Below are 23,111 nucleotides of genomic sequence, written 5' to 3'. Positions count from 1 at the left end.
GTTTTCAACTGCTTTTAATGCTGGACTATGAAGAATCTAATCTTTTTTGATCCAGTGTTGATGTCTATCATTTTTCAAGTAATCTTTCACAGAGCTCTTTATTTCAGTGCAATACGATCATGCAAAGGCTTCAGTAAATATTTTATGCGTTGTTGTATTAGTATTACTAGTTACAAATATTACTTCAATAGTAGAAAAGATCAATATATATAAGCAATGATTAAACTGTAAAATTTAAAATGCTCTTAATCAATGTTATGGCTCAAACTCAAAACTGCCTTTCTTGTTTTTTTAAATGGTTTTACATTCAATCCATACAATCCATACAATTACGTACAATCCCTTAAGTATCCACATGATAATTAATGTAGGTGTTATAATTGACCTTTTCACTCATTGATTCCTGTCTAGGTGATGGAGGTTTGATTATATTTCTAAGGAGAGCGATGTCCTCACCTCTGTTGGTCTATTGGTCGAGTGAAAGAAGCCATAATGTCTATAGAGATGATGGCCTCGGGTTGTGAAACATTAGGCTGCATTCAGACATTTTTTTCCCTCGCTGCTAGAACAACAAAAAATGTGAAAAACCTACAACAGTGAAAGCGGTATTACTTTCATCTGGCTTTGATCGTTTAAAGATTTATATTAGTCCTGAGGCAAGGCATGTTCATGATGGGAGTTTTTTCTTCCTGGGGCGATTCCACCCCCATCCACAAGACTAACTCAATAGTTAGGTAAGGATGAATCTTATGTAAATCATATGTGGTCTTCATATTTGCCAGATATCAACCCAGCTGAATACCTACAAGACATTTATGATGCATGATGTGTAACGATCGACATGTCAGACGGTTTTCTCCAAAAATGGCAGAATATCTCTTGGAAAAATATCGTTATCCCTCCAGAGTCAAATCACGTTGCACATGCACACTGTTCTCTTTCATGCTGTCCTTCTATTACCCCAACACATACTCTACACATGTCTGTAGATTAGATTGCATGATAAATCTTCTACACTCGTAGAAAACACTCGCTCTTCAATGGTTCTTTAAATACTTATTTCTATGGAACAGTGATGGTTAAACAGAAGCTTAACATCTCCTCTGCATTACACAGAGAAGATCTGATACCTTTTATTCACTTATCTAGCCATACGTTTCAGTATCAAGCAATATTCAGGTTGGTTTCCGTGCAAAGTTCCCTCTGTGGCACAATGAGCTTTTAGAGGATTGACATCTTCCTGTAAACAATGTGAAAGTTGCTGCTTGCCATGTTTAACCAAAATCATGTCTTTTGCCAAGGTACCATAGCAATGCTAGAAATCTTTAGCAGTGTCACAAATAACATACCACACTCCATGCACTATTTACTCTAACAGCTTAATGTATTAATTGTAGAAGTGTAGTATCACTGACGTACACTATCAGTAGCACTGACGTTTTATTATGTTGGCTTTGTAGAAGCCAGCATTCTGTTTTCCTATTTAAGCTTAGACAAAAATTTATAAAGAGTAACTCCTCCTAGGGCTTTCGAGCCACATGCACCAAATTCGGTTATGTTGTAGACCCTGGTCTGAAGTTTGTTGCTATTTCTTTTCTAAGCGATCCGAGTACCGGTACTTCCGGTACCGGGTCTCAAAGTGGCCTTTTTTCCCATAGACTCCCATTATAAAATTTGGAGGTTTATAACTCGGCAAGCTTTCGAACTATCTACACCAAACTCGGCCAGCTCCTTTAGGGTGATACTCTGAACAAAGGTTTAAATTGGTGTACCGACTGAACTTCCAGTTGTCCCGCAGCCCCGCCCCTAATATATGCAAAATCAAAAAACTTTTTAAAACATTGACATGTGACATATCAAAACACTCAGAACTTCCTCACGTGTCTTCTGATGATGTCACGTGATATCACATGAAAATATATCAAAACACTCAGCCCAAAGTGTAGAACTTCCTCAAGAGTATTCGGATGACGTCACATGCTCGTCTCCACTTGCCTCCAAATGTTTTGGCACCCTAGCTTTCTGTCCACTCGCCTCCAAAAAACACCGGCCTTCAGAATACTTGCTTTGTCAAAGCCAACATCAAAGTTTGTCTTGACAAATTTTACAAATCTAGTTACTCATTGGAAGTATAAGCCATTTCCCAGGTGATGCTGCTAGCTTCAGTAGGATACAGTGAATTTCTAATATGTTGATAAATAAATCTCTTTGTAAGATGTCTTGCCCATCAGAATGTTGTCAACCAACATAAGCAAAGCTGCGAGTGTTGAGTGAAGGAAGTGTTTAACATTCCACTTTTTCAATTGAATAAGCGCATCATCAGTGTACATTTATAGCATTTGACAGACATGCTTATTCAGAGCAAATAACATTTATCTCACTTACACAGCTGAGCAAGTGGGGTCAATGGCCTTGCTCAGGGGCGATAGTTGTTTGCCCTGGGGTTTGAACTCACAACCTTTTAATCAGCAGTCCAACACCTTAACCACTGAACCACTACCACTTCCCCAGAGTACTTGAAGTTCAATTCAATTCAATTCAAATTTATTTGTGTAGCGCTTTTATCAATGAACATTGACTCAAAGCAGCTTTACAGAACATAAGAAGCATAATACAAAAAGTTTAATATTATACAAATATTAATATTATACAAAAATTTAAGAATAATATTAGACACATATTTAAATGTGTTTGTATTTATCCCTAATGAGCAAGCCTCATCTGTATCTGAGGTGACTGTGGCGAGGAAAAACTTTTTCAAACCTTGAGAGGAACCAGACTCAAAAGAGAACCTCATCCTCATTTGGGTGACACTGGAGGGTGTGATTATAAATATACAGTCTGACAATTGTGTATTAATGAATAGGTTGTTATCCTCAAAGACCACATGTAGTTGTATCTCCTTTTTGACTGTCCAAAATCCTCATGAAACAGAATCCAACTGGAGCTACTGTAGAACACCCCGGGACCCTCACAGTGTTGGCCTCTTCTCACTGAAGGTCCATAATCTTCATGAAGCGTAACACAACTGGAGCTGGAACAATCTCTGGAAGCACACTTTTTCGTCTTGAAATTTTCAGTCGGTCTCAAATTACTTATGCTACAAAACGGTGAAGAATAGTATGTGATTTGGGAGGAACATTATGTCTTTTTCTTAAAGGAAAACCCTCCGATCAATTGTCCAAACAATTATCCAGAGGGATAAACTAAATACCCCTAAATTACTAATTTAATAGTATATAATTTCTGTTTATAAATTTATCACATATGTGTGAGTGTGTCTGAGAGTGTGTATGAGATGGATTGAACTGCAAATAATTCTTTCTATTATTATGAAACCTGGAGACTTTTTTTAATCTGATCTGTTCATGATGCCGATCTTTGCAATTTGAGTTGCTTCACTTTGGCATCAGCAGGTAATACAATATGATTTTGCCTAAAGCAGACCATTAATTTCCACAAAATTAATTATTGTCAGTGTTCACAAAACATAACAGGAGTGAAATTACATTAGTTCCGCTTCATGGTAATTATGGCTTTCCAAAAAATAAGATGACATACCATGAGAATTAATACATCCATTTCCCAGAGCTGTGCGAATCTCAGTTCCTAGCTTTTAATGTCCTAACATTATACAATGATACATGGTGACTTTGAGGAGAAAACACAAAAAAGGGATGACCAAAACACAAAAAATACCTATGCCGCTAAGGCTCTTTAATAAAATTCAAATTTATTTGTGTTTTATCTGGGCTGCATAATGTGTTCATTCTCTCAGTAACTGCTATGTTTGTCTTTAAATAACATTTTCAATTAAACTGAAATTTAAATGAACATCACTGTTGTGATGTTTTGAAATGATAGTTCTCCTTTTTTATGCTTCCACAGTCACCTCATGGACATTGCCCTGATTAACGCTTCACCGAGGTCGTGTGCAATGAAAAGATGGAGCAGTTAAGAAAGGACCTGAAAGCTCTCATGGGTGAAATTGAAGAAAGGTACACTCATCTGAAACTTCCATATGACCACTTTAATCCAAAGCACATGGACAATCCACTGTAAATGATTGCTGCAATCTATACAATGATGTACAGGTTTCATAAAGGGGCAATGTTTTACGAGTATATCATAATCCTGTAACCCATATACTGTAATACCAAACCATGCTAATAATAATTAATTTTATTTTTTACAGAAATAAATTCTTATTGCTAGATTTTATATAATTTTGAGTCAACAGTAAAAAAAAAATCACAGTCATCATTACAATCAATTTAATTCACAAAATCTCCCCCAAAAAACAAGAAACAAAACAAACAAACAAAACAAAAAAACACCACATTATACAACAAGAAATTGTGTGTAAAATCTAGGTGCTACAAGCATTTAGGAAATCTTGTCTGGCTAAATTTTCGCTTTCCCATTTCTTCCATTAAGCCTTTATTAAATTATAAACAAAACAAAAAGGCACAACATTAGTTATTTTATAGAAGCAGGAGAGTAGCAATACTCAAAAAAAGCAGTGCTACGTAATATTAGCTTTGCTAGTTAGCAAACATTTGCTAGCTAGCCTGGCATTTACAGGTAGGGTGTTTTCTTATTGTTTTGTTTTTCTTTGTTATTAAACATTGTGACTTGCTAAATCTGTTAGCATTTTAGTTAGTTTATTTTAGCAGGCGATTGTTGTGTTATTCAACATCTTGTTGTCTTGAAATGAAACAGTTGTTTTAAGGGACACATTTGATTTAGATTCTTTTTGTTAAGCTCTTTGTTAAAACAGCAACATAAGAAAAATTACAGCCTCCCACTTTTCTTTTACATTAACATACCTGGCCACTCTGTATATAGACCTTTATAAATATGATTGCACATAGATCATTTTTCTTTTTCTACTGTGTATCAAAATGGACAAAATATTAAATCTGATTATAGCTGTGTATAATAAAAGAATAAAATAATAAGTAAATATAATACTTTTGTATGACACATGATTAATGCATTTGTAGCGTGTATATAGCGCTACTTTTTTCAATTAGTTGTAGGTGTTTGATATTATTTTCCACATCTCAACTTTTTATTTTGAACGCAAGTTTACAAAAACAGCAATATCTAAAGTCTTTAAAAATAGAAGACCTTGTTGAAGCTGGTGTAGGACTTTAGATAATATAAATGTAAATTCAATCAGATTTAAAGTAACACTGTGCTGAAGGATTTTTTTCTGGATGTTGCAAAATGACACAAGTTTAACTGCAGAAAACTGACAGATTCTAATTCTGAAAATAGACATAAGCTATAAACCATAGACATAAGTTTCAGTTTCCCTTCACTGAAACTAAGAGATACAAACCTGTTCCAGCATGACAGTGTTCCTGTGCACAATTTGAGCTCCATTACATGATGTGTTAAGGATGGAGTGGAAGAACTATAGTGTTCTACACAGAGCCCTGACTATGACTCAACCCCACTGGACACCTTTGGAAGGAAGTGACCTTCAGGTCCCCCTTTTCTTCTTCTTTTTCTTCTTCTACCAGTCCTCATTTTTTTAACCCAGTCTTCTTCTTCTTCTTCTTCTTCTTCTTCTTCTTCTTCTTCTTCTTCTTCTTCTTTATGAATATCTTTTCATAGGTAAAGGAGTAGATCTGGAGGGTTAATGGGCATAGAGTGTTTGGTGACCTGGGATGTCTGGATGCTGTCGGCTTAACACCCTCACAAGTCGCTCAGGTTTGCAGACTGTGGAGTGGTGGGACGCTTTACTCCCCAGGAAGACCTCACGTCTGTGTCACCTTCTGGCTCTAGCATTTTAGTTATGCTGTCATAGCAAGTCTTGTTATGGATTCCCTGTCTGCACTTTGCACATAATTTACATTGTCCATCACCTGATTACGATCATACCTAACAAATTTCTTCTATCTCTCACTTTCAATTTATTGCTCTTTATTCTCTGTTTCTTTCTCTCTGCTTCTCTCTCTGTCTCCCTCTGTCTATCTGTTTATCTTCTTCTCTCTCTTTTAGGCTGTTTTTCTGTCCCTCTGTATTTAATCTCTCTCTCTCTCTCTCTCTCTCTCTCTCTCTCTCTCTCTCTCTCTCTCTCTCTCTCTCTTTTTGTGTCGAGCTACACATGCCACTCCCGCGCTACCAGTGTTCTGAGTTCCTAGTCTGATCGTCTCTTCTTATGGTGCTACTTCATCAATCCTGACGTTCTACCCCTGGTTGAAGTCTTGTTGCCCTGCCTGGGATTGATCTGCATGGTCTGCCAGCAATCATGGAATTGCTGTGGATGGGGCCGCCCGGAGTCATGCCTTCTTTGATGCAATATTGCGTCGGTCAGCTGTATGGTCTGATCTTTATCAGCAATCATTTGAAGACTTTGACAGGAAGGAATTAGTGTTGGGTCTGTGGTGAACTCAGAGTTTGCACTGACCCATTAGTTTCTCAGGAGCTCTCCATTGCAGGAGCTCTCCATTATAAACTGTTGTAGAAAGGACATTATTTTTTACATTTACATTATTTCCTGTCCAGTGTCACCCAAATGAGGATGAGGTTCTCTTCTGAGTCTGGTTCCACTCAATGTTTCTTACTCATATCATCTCAGGGAGCTTTTCCTTGCAACCGTCGCCTCTGGCTTGCTCAAATTAATGATAGGGATATATATACATATATACGTATATATATATATATATATATATATATATATATATATATATATATATATATATATATATATATATATATAGTATTTTAAATTTTAAATGAATATTTTTACATTAATTTTAAACTTTAAAAACGTATGTATTAATGTATTTATATTTATTCTTGTTTTTTTCTAATCATTATTATATATTTATTTCTTATTTTCTTCTGTTTCTATACTTCTGGTTTGAAATGGTAAAAATAGCAACTAGGAACATGGTTTGATTTCTACATTTATGATCAGCTAGCGTTTAAAAAAATCAAGCAGCATTGTTGGTTACTTTTGCCTTTTTTTTTCATTAAAAAAAACAAAAAAAAAAGAATTTTTTTCATTCAAACTTTTACATCGGTTCCACACAATTGAACTAAGCAACATTGACACAATTACACCGTATTTAATGATTAATATTATTTAATCATGTATTTTTTAAAACCTTGAATAAAATGAAATATCAAGCTGAGCTGAGAATCAAACCCACAATGGTGGTGTTTTACAACAGACACATTACTGCTATGCTATTTTAATATGCATGATTTAATTGCTCAAATTTAATCCCATCGTTAAACTGTAGTTCCCTTCAGCAGCAATGTCTTCATGAGATTCACAATGTATCTGGTTTATGTTAATATTATGCGAATTTATCAGCTTACGCAAACATTATTCAGTTTAGTTATTAGGGAACGTGTGTTTAAGTTTGGTAAAAGCAATGAAATCACATTCTGGTGAAAAATGTGATTTGACAAAAAAAAAAAAAAAAAAAAAAAAAAAAAAAACAGTGAGATGTTTTTTCTTAAATCTGACTGACCACGTATTTCTTTATCTCAGTGTATACTTGTCATGAAGGGTGTAGTGTTGGCACCTCGTGGCTCCGAGTTTCCTGAGGTATGATCTTGACCTTGCGTTTCTGTCTCTGTAGTTGTGAGTATGTGAGTTCTACAGTGTCCACATGGGTTTTCTCTGGTTCCTTCCCACCTCCACCTCCGGCCAGAGAAAAGCTGAGAACGCATGTGACCTCATGTGACAGTTTTCTCAGGGAAGGTGTATTCAATGCAGTTCACCTTTAAGTCATCAGAGGGCTCTAAATTATACAAACTGCTTCTTTAAAACCAAAGTGGTATACACAAGACAAACGTATAAAGTGTACATTCACAATTTTTATTGGCATAAATCTTTAAATAGTGACATAATTTTTTTTTCTACAACAAATGTGAGGACAGCGGGAGTTCGGGCCAAAAAGATCGGCATGTCCTACTGCAGGATTTAAAGGGTACACACGCGTATCATATGCCAGTACAGAATGGCTGATACAGCCACTTAAAAATATAATGAAAAACAATTTTATTGGCTGGTAGTTTACAGTATACATAATATCAAGGGAACACTTGAAATCAGGTTGTGTAAACATTGCCCTGCATCACTTACACTTATTGAAGAATTCACATACTGTAATTCTGCACTAGCAAAGCAACTTTTTCCAAATATATCTATATTATATTTATATATATTTATATATATATATATACTGTACACATGGATACATTTACAATAATACAATGGAAATACGTCGTCTCTCGGGTAGGTTTTTAAGCACACAATGCTCTTGTTGGTTAATTTAAAAAGGCTTTAAAAAGGCAGTCTCAAGAGCAAACGTGGCCGTGGCACAGTTGGGTCCGTTTTCCTATTGTCTTAATGGAAATTATACAAAGTCTATGACATTTACATAAGAAATTGGCACACTTTCCTTGTTCAGAACTATCGTTTAATCGAACTTCTGTATTCCACAGACAAATTGATCCAGCTATTGGAGGCTTTGGGGGATTCGTCTGTTGTAGCAGACACACTCATAATCTCGAAGGAAGTGTACAGAATAGCAGATCTCTCTTTACTTTCTGAAGCGATTCGTCATGTGAGAGAACTTCCTGTTTGTGCGGGTTTGTTAGAGTCTCCTCAGGTTGTGCTCTTCCTGACAAACACCTCTCCTCAGACTGATGTCATCCAGCACCATTTCGCCAGCATGGCCTCTCCGCCTTTCACCTTTCACAATCACCTGTGAGTACACACACACACACACAGACACACACACACACACACACACACACACACACACCGATCACTCGAATGTAATCACATTAATCCAACATTCTCATTTACACACTAAAATGAAATTTAATTTCTCTGAGCTGGGGATTAAACAGAGCGCTTGAGTTTAGTCCTCATTTATCTGTCTGGGTTCCAATAACGCACTAGGTTTTTTAAATCCACTGTATAATAAATGAGTTCACTAGGTTTTTTTTTAACATGTAAAATCCTCATGCTGCCCAACTGAGAACATTCATAATCATCTTTAAGGTGCTACCACAATTGCAGCATTTTTAAGTACAGTATATTGACAATGTGCTAGTTAGCCCTACTCTCATGAGACAAAACGCTGTTATCTAAAGAGATTTATATCTGAGTAGCTAAGGCTTAAGGGCCTTGCTCAAGGGCCCAACAGTGGCAGCATTGCAGTGCTGGTATTTGAACTCATGCCCTTCCGATCAGATCCAACATCTTAACCAGATGTTAGGCTACTGCTAATCCAAAGGAGATAATGCTGGAATATTAATTAAAACTCAGCAAAGGCATAGCACAAGAGTAATCTTGATGTCAGGCTCACACTCTCCAGGCCATTGCCCCACAGTGTGATCTGTGTCGTCCTCCAGCCGCTGCCTCCTGTGCGACCCCACACGGCTGGACTGTGCTGTCGGCCTTTCTGCACAAACACCTGCAGCATGCCCACGTGGTGACCCGCCAGCTTGTGCCGGAAAGCCAGACACAGGTTACCCTCGCTCAAGGGAGATGCCAGGGGAAGAATGAGCTGGGCTCCACGGCCGTTCCGTTTACCTGACGCCTCTGAGATGGTCAGATACTTTCCACCTAAAATAGAAACAACCATACACCATGCTCTTACAACACAACACAAAGCTGCTGCAAAATAAATAAATGCAGAATAAATAAATAAGTTGTATAGAGAGTCACTGATCAGTATTATGTACACATTTTATCTACAAAACATCATTTTCCAAAACAGTAAACCACTAACTAGGATTATCATCTTCCTCAATCTTCTGAATATATTCAAAGCCAATATAAGATGGTTTAATAGCACAATGCTGTTAAATACTCGATTCTGATTGGTCAGAAGGTGTTGCTTAATTTGCTTAACAGGAGCTTAGACAGTAGAACAGGTTTGAAGATTAATCAAAGGTTTTTATTAATGTATTTATTCTAATATGTAATCTAATTGGTAAATATGTTGTTGAAGAAGGCAAAACACCTTTGAGGATGTAAAGCGTTATATATATTCAACTCTTTATTAGTTTTATAAAGTTAAACAGTATTTTTTTGTACAGTATATACAGTGATACCTCGAGATACGAGTTTAATTCCTTCCGTGACCTTGCTCGTATCTCAAAGCAATTTTCCCCATTTAAATTAATTGAAATCCGATTAATCCGTTCCAGCTCGCAAAATTCCACTCCAGTTGTTTTGTTTATGTGTTTTGAATATGAAAGATGTACAGTACCTGTATTTATAAATGACAAATATTGTATAAAAACATACAGTAATAAAAGAGAATGTTTAAAAAATGAACTGGTTTTACTTTACGGAAGATGCGCACGGAGGTTGAGGGAGGAGTAAACAGGCGGAGGAGTTAGGAGGAATTACACTTCCACTTTCGTTCACTTACTCGCACTCTTAATGCTACTTTACACTTAAATGGAACTTAACTAAACTTCATTTAGAGCAGGGCGAGCAGCAACTAGAAAATAGAATAGACCCCCGTATAACAGAACCATTAATCATGCATAGAGTTAAAAAAAGGAAAGGAAAAGAATAAATGAATAAATGGATAAATAAATAATTAAATAATTAGAGAGAGAGAAAGAGGGAGAGAGAGAGAAAAATATGTGGAGATTTATGACGTAAACTGGTACAACGAACACAGGTTCCGGCATGGTGGAGTCGGGGTTGGAGGAGGGAGTTTAAATCGCAGCAGCAATGAATGGGAATTTAAATGGTGGAGTAATATGGAAGTCGTAACCGGATTGCTTAATTTTCTTCATCGCTTTTCTCTTCACTAGTTTTTGCCTTTTTTGTCTCTCTTTCCTCACTAACATCTGCTGGTCGTTTTAATAAAAACCCGTCCGGTCGGCATATCGGATGCGGTGTAGTCGCACAAGTTCACATTTTTAACGGATCCAACGCTCAAAACGGATCCGAAAATTACGGATCCGCAGATGGTCAGCACCTCACGCAGCCCCTTTGCGACTCTCCATAGGAAATGAATGACTTCCTGTTTATCGACCGTCGTTTGTCGTGTGCAGTGGAAAGGCGGCTTTAGCCGAGTGAGAAGCTGAGGCTGGGGAAACAGAGCACACGTGGTTGTTGGGGATCTTTGTTTCGGCGGCGGCGGCGGCTCGGATGCTCGTATCTCAAAAATTTGCTCGTATCTCAAGCCAAAAATATGGTCGAATCACAGCTCGTATCTCAAAAGATTCGTATGTCAAAGCATCGTATCTCGAGGTATCACTGTATAATGTGCTGAGTCATTTATAGTAAAGCAGTTACCTGATGGGTCTGGTACTGTCTCCCAGTGCACATCTCCCTCTTTGTGCTGGATCCAGTCACATAGACCCTGATCAAAGGAGCAGCTCAAAAATCCAGCCTCTAAAATACCAAACCCAGCATTACAAAGCAATTCAAAAATGCAGCTGGATTCCAAAAAATAACACAAAACACAACTTTGAACTCAGCACTGACGCAGTCAGATGAGTTTAAACACACACATCAGACTAGCAGCAATCAGTCTGTAGGAGAAATGGATATTTGCAAGCTTTAAGAGGCCAATGAAAGCTCTGTCCGTGCCAGACTACTGATCGTGTTTTAGCGCTGAGTGCCAGGATACAGACTGAAATCGTTAGACAATTTGCGTACCTCTGACCTTACTTCTAACAGCATGCAGAAACAGTGGATAGCAACCTGGGCTCACTTCCCAGACACATACTGAACACTGTTTTAGACTATAAAAGGAGTTTTAGCCATTTATGTGATGAACTATGAACATTCATGAGGCATCATATACATTAATATGATTATACATGAAACGCATTGACCACCTTTTTACTTCAACAATCTCAGAAGTACTACTGTTTGAGTCGAGAAGGTAAATAGAAAGACACGGATATAGAGCAGATATAGAAAAAGTATACCGCACCTGGATCGTCTTTTAGCTCTTCTTCTGTGTTACCCAGTTCAATGTCTAAATCGGTAACGAGAACGTTGTTATTTCCGTTATTCCGTGGTACTATGGGGGAAAAAGAAGAATCATCAGGATTTCTAGACACAGCTCTGTTATGATGACTGACTGTACAGAAGATAAGTGATACACTGTTCAGTTAAACACAATATCACAATATCACAACATTCAGTAAGCACATATGTTTAGAGCTTGTATGAAATATTCACATTTTGGCAGGTTGGGAGGAAGTTTTGGGGGGTTGAGTGGATAGGGGTGGTGTACTAAACAGAGGAAAGAGAAATCCGTCCCCTTTTGCATGTATGCTTATACTGTAGATGCCTGTGATTGGCTAGTGTCGCTGTGATTGACAGGGAGAGAGAGTATGCCACACCTCCGTCCCTGTTAGCACAGCCAATTTTGCTATCTTTGGCTCCCAGCAACAGATGCATAGTCCTGACTATAGTGCAAACACTTTTCTGTTGCGACACTTGGAAGTTGTTTAGCAGAGAATTCTTGGCCAAAAAAAAAAGCAGCACAATGGTTCACTGGCTTTAAGGTTTATACAGCTTTTGGAATCAGAGCCAAAAATGTCCTGATTGTAGCCTGTGCTTGGGTTGTATTATAATCTAGGCTGAAATATACTGTCCCTAGAGTTGTCAAGCTAGAGTTGTACTGTGTCTGTTGTGGGAGTTGAATGGCCATCATTCTACTGTGTGAGTGAAATGAAGTGGTAAGTGTGGGCCAACATTGAAACATTACCCAGGTGCTATCAGGGCATCCAATGAATAAAAAATACAAAGAAAAAATGCAGCATTGCTTTTAAAGGACAAACAATCATATTTTTAAATATTCACCTACAGTAATCCTTTCACCAAAAACTCTCTTTGGCAGCACATTTTAAAGAATCAGACGCCATTGAGTGGGTAGTAGAGGCCCAGTGGTTAAGGCTTTGGGCTACTGATCAAGGAAGGTTGTGAGCTCAAATCCCAAAACTGGCACATTGCCACTCTTCGGAGCAAAACCTTCATCCATCTCTTGCTCACTCACTTTGGATGAAGGTGTCAAATGAGCAAATGTAGTATTGCTCCTGCTGGTGGTTTGGATTGAACGCCAAGAAGCTTAAACTCTTTTGTTAAGAGAGCCAATGCCTTGGCATACGTTCGCTGCTTATTAAATATGTTTGAGACGTTTCCAAGTTTGCAGTTATGGCAGCAGAACTAGATGAAGTAAAATGTTACCTCTGCCCTCAACAACAACCACTACAAAAATTCAATGAACCAGCCACTAAAATAAACATATCAAACACTAAGACTCAGTTTGGTATATGTTTACTGAAATGTGGTCTTCATACAATACCAGTCTATAAGCATGTATCTAACTCCGTCTTTATGTAGAAGATAGAGAGGGAAAAAAGAGAGTTATATAGAGAGAAAAGGGCAATTGTTATGTGATTTATCTTCCAGGTTATGCATTTGTGCATTCATGAAACCTTGAGACCTTTTCTAGAACATATCCACATCATCTGTAGCTGTTAAAATTATGCACAGCTTCTTAAATTAACAAAGTATCGGAACGATCGGCACTGTTTTTATATTACTGACATAGATTTCCAAACAGGTTCTACCTGGAACCCAATCTGAAAGGGATGTCTTTTGTAGGGTTCTACACAGAACTTCTAAAGGAACAAGCTGAAGATCCCTTAAGAATTCTAGACATTAATATAATTTAAATAAAGTGTTACTGATTTGTTTTTGTGCTTATTTTAACAAAATATAGTTTTGTACAGTAGATGCTTATTTAGGTGTTAACAGAAGGAGGCTTCAGTGTCAGTGCTTTGGAATAAAGGTACAATGAAGCTGAAACACTCACAAACTCTTGGAGGTTTCACACAACTATACAATATGCGGAGCCGGGTGGCCAAACTTTACTGAATTCACGTTCACGCAATAGTTCAGTTCATAATATATTGCAATTCACATAATATAATGCTAGACACATCAGAGTTCAGTGACCACGACAGCAAATCCGTGCATTCTAACAAGAGCCACAGTATCCAGGGTAGTGTTAGCATACCACTATGAAGAATGGACCACATGTTCACACTGTCTGTGAGGGATGTCTGGGTACTAACCCAGATTGTATCCAAAAAAAACATAAAACCACAGCTGCCCAACTCACTGCAGAATTAATTGTGTACCTCAACTCTCCGGTTTCCACCAAAACTGTTCATCTGAAGCTCACTCACTCATCTTCTACCGCTTATCCGAACTACCTCGGGTCACGGGGAGCCTGTGCCTATCTCAGGCGTCATCGGGCATCAAGGCAGGATACACCCTGGACAATCGCAGGGCACACACACACACTCTCATTCACTCACGCACTCACACACTACGGACAATTTTCCAGAGATGCCAATCAACCTACCATGCATGTCTTTGGACCGGGGGAGGAAACCGGAGTACCTGGAGGAAACCCCCGAGGCACGGGGAGAACATGCAAACTCCACACACACAAGGTGGAGGCGGGAATCAAACCCCCAACCCTGGAGGTGTGAGGCGAACGTGCTAACCACTAAGCCACCGTGCCCCCTTCATCTGAATCTCTACAGGGTTAATATTTATAGTCGGGCGGCTATAGCCAAACCTTTGGTCACTTGTGCCTATGTCAAACGTCAGTGTCAGTAGTGCCACCAATAGAAATCTTCAGCTGTGAAAAGTGTGAAGCATCTCCCATGGGCTCCAGTCACTAGAATAATATTGTATAAGTGAACAATATTGATCCACTTTGGGGTGTTTTGGAGTCAGGATACTATTCATCACGTAGTGACCTGGCTACTGTTCACTCCTAGAATGGGTCAAAATTCCTCTGGCCACTGTGCTGGGTCTAGTATCTGTCATATACAAGATGAATTGATGCTCTAGTGGCCGCAAAAGGGGTAGTTGTGGGGGGGTATGGGCTTTTACCTAATACCTAATAAATGCTAATAAATTATAGTGTTATAAAACCAGGTGTTTCAGTTTCATTATCCAACCCCTGTAAGCCTGTAACTTTAAGTTTTCTTACTTCATATTTTCCAATTTTACTGAATAAATAATAAAAGAATAACAAAAAATAGGTTGTTGGCTATTTATTAATGCTTAAAGCTGTTATAACATACAAGGTTACTTCATAAATATTACTATACTGTAAATGGTTAAAATGTACAACATTCCACCCTCAAGATTCAAATGTCAAATTGCTCTGATATAAAAAGAATAAAATCATTTATTTTTCATACAAAAACAATTCATTCACTCATTCATAGTGATAATTCTGATCACTGATTATTTAATTATCACATGGGTTATTCCTTAATTAATAAAAAGAGGACTTCTGGCTAGAAAAAATAACAGTATTAAACTAGCAGTGAAGCAGTATATTATATTGTGTGGAACGTAGGCTTTGCGTGTCAAGCCTCAGGCTTTTTTTCCAGGTTTCACATTGCCCTTTTGTTGCCCTTTAACTCTCTACCTCTGCTGATCTTTGTTTCTATTCATCGCACTTGATTCTTTGCAAACATTTGGGAAGCCAAACAGAACAGTGCTCATAGGAGACAACACTCGCTCAAGGCTAAACAAGTCGCCCTCTCAATATTTTCTCCCAAAAGAGTGGCGAGGACCTGATGCTAGGTTGGTGACATTTTCCTGCACTGTGTATGTGCCAATTATAGAACAGGATAACAGCAAGGAGATAAGGCCATGTGTCCAAGCCTTAGTTTGTGATTACTACATTGATTTCAATTACCTCCCTATCTTGTAGTCGAATACCGCATTCCCCAGACGTGCCCTCATTCCAGTTCGGATAAATAAATTAACAAAATAAACTCACAGAGGACAAAGTCATTACAAAGCACTACAGGTGTAAGAGATGCTGCTAGCAATGCTGCCCTAACTGCTTCATTCAATCATTATTGTTTTGAATCAATTTCAGAAATGTGGTTCTAATGAACGTTACCTAACATCTCGGCCACAAGATTTTTTACAGCCGGTGGGTAAGGGTTTCGTTCCAGAATGAGGTAATTGACTGATGTGCTTTGGCAATGCTGACCGGTAATGTAATAGTTGTCGCTGTTTTTCCGTTCTCATTAGGTCTTGCCATCTGGAAGCCAAGGCTTTCAGATGTTATTTTCCTTCACAAAGCAAAACTGATGCGCTCCCTACTAGCGAACCCCACTGATACAAAACACTAGATCAGGCTGCGAGAAGTACGCACCAAATGAATAGACATTAACCTCATCATTTTGGGATTATCATTTTGGATCGTAAACTATACCCAAATTAGCAGGCTGGCTATTAATGTAGTATTTCAGTGGTGAAAGTAATATTGGAAAAAATACTGTACTGTAGAAAGAAAACAAATTATTTAGCAGCCATATTTGATCCCAGACTAGCTACAGTAGAAGGCTAGAGATTTCAGGTCATCTTCATTGATCTGATTAATGAACCAAACCAAAAGGATGATGGAAACAGAATATTTCAAAATTAATTGACAGAGAAGGATGTGTTTATTCCGACCACAACAAATTCACAATAGATGTCTCTTGTTCAGAGACCATAGAGCTAGACAAAAATGGTAACCTGGTACTAATATTTAATCGGTATGTAAGTAAGAAACTTCAGATTTGTCAGAATATTTACTGTAAGCATTAAATTCTAATCAGTGTCACCACTCAGTCCTGATAGTTGGTTATTCAGCGCTTTGTAAGCAAAGAATTATATGTCACTTGACCATAACTGAAAACTCAATGGGCAACCCATGATCTAGAGAGTTAGACAGCATGGACAACTCCATATTTGCCATATCACCCTCACAAAATCACACCTGATTCAGTATGTAGGTCATGTTTGCATCTATGTTATCAGCATTTGGCAGAAGCCCTTAGAATCCATAGCAACTTTCATTTAATGTAATTTTTATACATCTGAGCAATTGAGGGTAAGGGCCATGCTCAGGGGCCTAGAAGTGGCAGCTTGGTGGACATGGGAATCAAACTCACAACCTTTTGATCAGTAGTCCAACCACAAACATACCACAAGCCAACGCGTTTATGTCGCAAAGAGCAGTGTGTCAATAGGATAATTTATAGATAGATTGTTATGTGTTTTAACTTAAGGGTTTTCAAATCCTCCTTGAGAAAAGTTGTAGAGTTCGACAAAACTTTCAAAGGTTCCTCCAAAAGCCTTTTACAAGAAACTAACCTTTTACAAGAAAGCTTCAGGCTTTAGGTATGGCTGGGACTATTCCCTGCCTGAACACCAGGGGGACATTCTGGCAGGCTTTTTTAACTGTGCCATGTGCCTTTGTTTTTGTATCGTTTGTGTTAGCCCCACCCTTTCCTTATCTGTTCACACCTCTGCAGTCCTGTTCCTTGTGTTTCAATGATTGTCACCCCTATTTATACCAGTTGTCTTGCATCTCGTTTTTTTTTTGCTGAGTCCTTGTGTTTGTGTTCCCATGTTTTGTTGTTTCTGTTCCTAGTGTTTCTAGCGCTTTGTTATTTTTCCCTTAATAAACCCCTTTTTATGTTATCTCTGCATACGGGTCTGAATTTTATCTGGGAAGACACCCTATTTCCTGACAGTATCTAAATACACAATTAGACAACATCTTAAAAGGTAGCGAGCAGTCTGTGGTTTAAGATACTGTATGTTGTTACCTTCTCAGAAAACGGTCTTTGAATATTCTGTGGATGGTTAACAGTTTTCAACAGTTTTCCAAATTACTTAATTTTAGGTACAGTATACTAGGAACAGTGCAAACTTTTAGTGAAAGCAGCACAAATTATGCAGTGCAATTTAAGGAAAAATCAAGGTTGAATCAGAAACCATTAAGTGTCCACTGGTTGTCCATCTGGGAATAAATGTTAACTGAAACTCTTATGCCCCTTTTCCACCGAGGCAGTTTGAGTGCTGGTTCGGAGCCTAATTTAGAACCAGTTCTTTCTTTTTCGACAGCCAAAGCACCGGCTCTGAACCAGGAAAAGTGGTTCTTAAGTAGCACCAAAACGTTGCTCGTCTACACTTAAGAACCGCTTGTGTCAGGGGCTGTGGGCGGGGCTACTGTTAGCGCATTTGATAATATACCTTAAGTATACTAATGTTTAATACACTTTTACTTTACCGCAATATGATACATTATCAGCACACATGATAGTAGGTAGCTACATGCTAAGGCTAACTTTTTTCTGTGTTAATGATAAAATAATGTTATGTACTTTCTCGATTACAACCTCTGTTTATACAAATTACATGGAGCTGCACGTACACGTTGGATTCGTCGCGTTTGGATGTTAATGTAGGTTCACAAAGCCATGAGTATTAACAGTAAAGCAACATCCGCCATTGTTGATGTTGTGTTTGTGTTTGCCGCTGCTGCGCTTACGTTGCTGTGTAACGTGACACATATACAGTGACGTCAGACTCGGCTCTGTGACGGCTCTCTAGCCGATGGAAAGGCAAACCGGTTCTTAGAAGGTTCGCCAGTGGAACCAACTTTGAACCAGCACCAGCACTAGCTCTGAACCAGCACTCGGTTCTTTTTGGTGGAAAAGGGGTATTAGAGGTTCTGTGTAGAACCTTACAACTTAAACTACAAGATTTTCCATCTAAGAAAGTGTTTAAAGTAATATTTTAGGGCTAAATGAGTCAACAAAGTCTTGAAAGACACTGCAGTAAGAATGAAAAGGATGATGGAAAGAGAAAAAATTATTTTCACTCGGAAGTTCACTTACTGTGGACGTCTCCTCTCTGTTTCTCGTTGTTGTCTTTGTGGATGTTGTTGTCCAAAGAAGTTTCTGGAGGGGCAATAGTCGTGCGAGGGGGTACAACTGGCACCCTTGGTGTTAGAGCTGGGGCTTGGGTGGTGGTGGTAGTGGAACGGTGAGGTGTGACATGGGGCTTTTGGGTAACCACAGTAGGGGGTCTGGGAGAAATCGTAGGTGGTTTACGGGTTGGGATGGTTGGCTTCTTGGGTGTTGGGATGATTTTCTTGGGTGGTGAAGGTGTTTTGGAGGATGGCGTTGTGCTTGGGGAGATCCTTTTTGATGTCACTGGTGGGCGAGCAGTGGTAGTGGTTCTCTTTTCGTCTGTATCTGGAATTCTGTTGTTGTTCCCGGGTGAGATCTTTCCAGGTTTGGGAGGCTCGATGATCACTCTAGGGATGGCTAAGAGTATTCATCAAAAATAAAACATATCATGAGCCATGCTATTATGGAACTTTTTGATGAATATATTGCCCCTAGTATGCTAGATAAAAATAATGTCTTAAAGCCCTTAGTGTCTACTTTCATATGAATCATTAAGCACCACTGTGGAGTGTGACGTGACAAAGAAATTCAATGCTGAACATAGATGCAATTACAATACTTTCATTGTATTTAAATACAGTAGTCATAGAGTATTTATTTAACAATATCATTGCACGTATGATGTGGCACTTTTTAGACGTTTAAGTACGTTTAATATGTTTTTATTCATTCTAAACATCACATAAGCTGTGATATGCAATATATAACGAAACTTAAGTGAGTAGTTGTACTTTACATACAGTCCCAAATAAATTTTTTCCTCATCATAGATAAATTTCATATAGAACAGAGTTCAGTTAATGGATTTGGGAATTTTGTTCATGCTTGACATCTTTCATTATAGCGTGAATGGAATAAGGGTTGTTACTTAACTGGCAGTGTTCCCAGAAGTAGGCTTAACGAAGAATCATTTCTCATTGAAAAACAAATGAATCTGACAGTTTAACCTACTGTTATAGCAATAATTAATTTACTTTTCCTCTGTTTGCACAGATCGGTGGGCGGTGTAGCAACAAGCACAGCTTTTTAAGACCTTTTTATGCAAATGAGGCCACCGAACACTAAACACTGATCTTGTCTCTCTCTGTCATTACATGCGACGAACTGACAGATGGATATTAACGTTAATGTTTAATGTGTTTACTGTCCTGTGCTGTTAGAAATGCACCTTACATTCTAGGGGATTAAGCCCTTACATGTTTTTATGCCTGACTGAACAACAAAGAGCCAATAAATCCTCTGTACCTTTTCAGTGTGTGACAACAGACGCCATGGCATAAGTGTGTGTACTGTATGAGTGTGCATTTGTGGAGTAGTGTGAATTGTTAGGTCGCTATTTAAAATAATGAAAAAAAAAAGTAATTTTTTTTGCCTGGTAGAGCTGAAAAGCTGAGCTGAATTAACAGCAAATGGAGCACATGATTGATACACAATAGAATAAGAAGACTCACTCGTTATACTTCTGAAATGAATCAATAAATCTCCAGAAAGGTAATTAAAATGCAATGAGAATGTCTGACAAATGGAAAACTATCTATGTTAACATGAAAGTACCATGCAGCTCTATATCTTCTATATATTCTGCCAAATGCTGTAAATGTAAATGTAAATGTAAATGTATATCTGTATGCTGAGAAAAGACAACTTTCTCAAAACAATCACAGGCAGAAGTATCTTACATTATTTCTACTTCATTTACCTTTAAAACAGTGAGTCTTATTAGAGTTTTTGAGTAATGTGTTATATATAAAAGTATCATCAATGCCGTAACAAGAAGGACAAATATATACGTATATACAAGTATATACGTACAGTAGATTACACCACTTTTCCTTTTTCTATCTTGAACATTTGCTACTTATCGTTTTTGTTAGGTACCAAATTATATCATAGTGCTTCTAAATTCTTGAATCTGATTGGACAGTACAAACAGTTCAGTATCATTTTTGTAAATTTGTTTTTAATTTAATATCAGCAGTTGATAATAGTATTATTATGTGGATGTAGGGACGATTTCAAACAATGTGCCGAATACCAAAAATACTGTGCTACTGAGCTGAGCGGTGTAGCGTTTCCATCTGCACAATACTCACGTTTGCACTCGTGACCTGTTCCACCTCGGAATCCGTCCTTGCACTTGCACTTAAAGGAGCCGGGTGTGTTGTAGCAGGTGGAGTGGATGCTACACTGGTGTTGTCCAGTCGAACATTCATCCACGTCTGGAAAAATGACATCAGTCTTTTATCCTACATTTAGCAGACACCATTTTCCAGAGTGACTTACAGTTTATTTCAATTCATACAACTGAGGGGTAAGGGCCTTGCTCAGGGGCCCAGCAGTGGCAGCTTGGTGGACCTGGGATTCGAACTCATGACTTTCCGATCAATAGCCCAACACAATAACCACTAAGCTATCACATCCCTCCAGCATGTACAAGCAAATATACAACCTTACACCTTATTAAATGTCAATGCTAATAGAAGATTACAAATTCTTTGGGCAAATAGACCAAAAAATAATTTGCGCTAATAATCACTTCAATCTTTATTATAATCAGTAAGTTCCCCAGTGTTTGTCTGACCAGCTGTCTGTCTGTCTGACCAGAAAGAAAAGAATAACATCATTCAAATGAATAGACTGCAGAAGTGAATATAATATTGTAATGAAAACAATCTAAAGTGTAATCTAAATCATGTTTTTCAGATTCATTGAGAAAAAAATGAAACCTGTAAATGTTACAGATTAAAATAATCTGATTAAAAGATTAAAAGAAGCTCGAAGATCTTCAAAATGCCCAAGTACACAACAATAAATCTAAAGATTTTACAGTGTTCATTTGTGTCCGACTGGACAAACATTGGAAGAGTTAATTAACCCTGGGGATGTTGCAGCTTGCTGTCTCCTTCAGGCCATCTGCTTTGTTCTGATCGACTACAATCTCTTCAATCAAAAATCATCACAAAACCCAGAACAGTAGCAAAAACAGATATTTAAATAACATAAACACAGTAAAGTGGGAAAAAATTAAAAGTAATAAACACAATCTACGATACATATACTGTATATATATATATATATATATATATATATATATATATATATATATATATATATATATATATATATATACATACAGTATATATATATATATATATATATATATATATATATATATAGGTATAGACTCAGACCTCTGACTTGTATCCTTGAGCTCACCTATACACTGGTATTTGCCGTTGACGTACTGCAGGTCAAAGCCGTCATGACACTTGCAGATGTAACTCCCGAATGTGTTGACGCACTTCCGGAAGCGTGGGCAAATGCCACGGCCTGTGGCGCACTCGTCCACGTCTGAAAAACAAGCATTCCTTTGCATCATTCTTTTTAATATTTTTTTCAATCCTCCCTCTGCATTCAAACTGCTTTTGCTTCGCCAAACTGGATGGATTGGTGGATTACAGACTAATCTAGATAGAAGGCTTCAGAGGATCAGGCTGCGTGGATGGTCAGGAATACATTTCACATACCTCATCCTTCATTTTCACAAGAAAAGTATTGATGCATAGGGTAATGCAGAATAAACACTGGATGGGATATTTCACGCTTGGGTGTAGAAATGAAGAATGCTGTGTGCTGACTCAGAGTGTGTGTGTGTGTGTGTGTGTGTGTGTGTGTGTGTGTGTGTGTGTGTGTGTGTGTGTGTGTGAGAGAGAGAGAGAGAGAGAGAGAGAGAGAGAGAGAGAGAGAGACATAAAAGAGTGGGTGTTAAAGAAAAGAAAGAGAGAAATGACAAGAAATAAAGAAAAAAGAAAGAAAAAAGAAAGAAAGAGAGTGAGACAGAGAGAGAAAGCCAGAAAATACAAAGAGGGATTGAGAGAGAGAGAGAGAGAGAGAGAGAGAGAGAGAGAGAGAGAGAGAGAGAGAGAGAGAGAGAGAGAGAGAAAACATAAAAGAGTGGGGGTTAAAGAAAAGAAAGAGAGAAATGACAAGAAATAAAGAAAAAAAGAAAGAAAAAAAGAAAGAAAGCGAGTGAGACAGAGAGAAAGCCAGAAAATACAGAGAGGGATAGAGAGAGAGAGAGAGAGAGAGAGAGAGAGAGAGAGAGAGAAAGGCAACAAAGCCTCATCAATCATTCCTTTCCTTGTCCAAAACACTCTGTGCTGGAGTTTCAGCTTGCCTGAGCAACATTTGATTCCATAATCATGCAATTAGGATCATTTCCTTTTACCTCCTCTTTTTTCAGACAAACACATTTGATAGATTGCTCAGTCGTACGAGGAACAAAACACGTCAGA

The 23,111-nt window shown here is 38.0% G+C and overlaps 1 protein-coding gene across 9 annotated transcripts in view; it reads right to left on the bottom strand.

Annotated features, from left to right (window-relative positions):
• Positions 1 to 7,825: 7,825 nt before the first annotated feature.
• Positions 7,826 to 23,111, bottom strand: part of npnta (nephronectin a) — a 61,368-nt gene continuing 46,082 nt past the window's right edge. For all 9 annotated transcript variants that reach the window (XM_060873044.1, XM_060873050.1, XM_060873045.1 and 6 more), the window contains 7 exons: positions 22,033 to 22,167; positions 20,910 to 21,035; positions 18,742 to 19,173; positions 11,949 to 12,038; positions 11,303 to 11,401; positions 9,348 to 9,607; positions 7,826 to 8,738 (listed from right to left, as the gene is read on the bottom strand). In XM_060873044.1, the coding sequence (XP_060729027.1) occupies positions 8,628 to 8,738; positions 9,348 to 9,607; positions 11,303 to 11,401; positions 11,949 to 12,038; positions 18,742 to 19,173; positions 20,910 to 21,035; positions 22,033 to 22,167 (1,253 nt within the window). In that variant the 3' untranslated portion in view covers positions 7,826 to 8,627. The remainder of the gene's footprint in view (positions 8,739 to 9,347; positions 9,608 to 11,302; positions 11,402 to 11,948; positions 12,039 to 18,741; positions 19,174 to 20,909; positions 21,036 to 22,032; positions 22,168 to 23,111) is intronic.

The sequence above is a fragment of the Tachysurus vachellii genome, chromosome 6 (genome assembly GCF_030014155.1).
Source record: "Tachysurus vachellii isolate PV-2020 chromosome 6, HZAU_Pvac_v1, whole genome shotgun sequence".
Lineage (NCBI taxonomy): Eukaryota > Metazoa > Chordata > Actinopteri > Siluriformes > Bagridae > Tachysurus > Tachysurus vachellii.
This window is presented reverse-complemented; position numbering and strand designations above follow the sequence as displayed.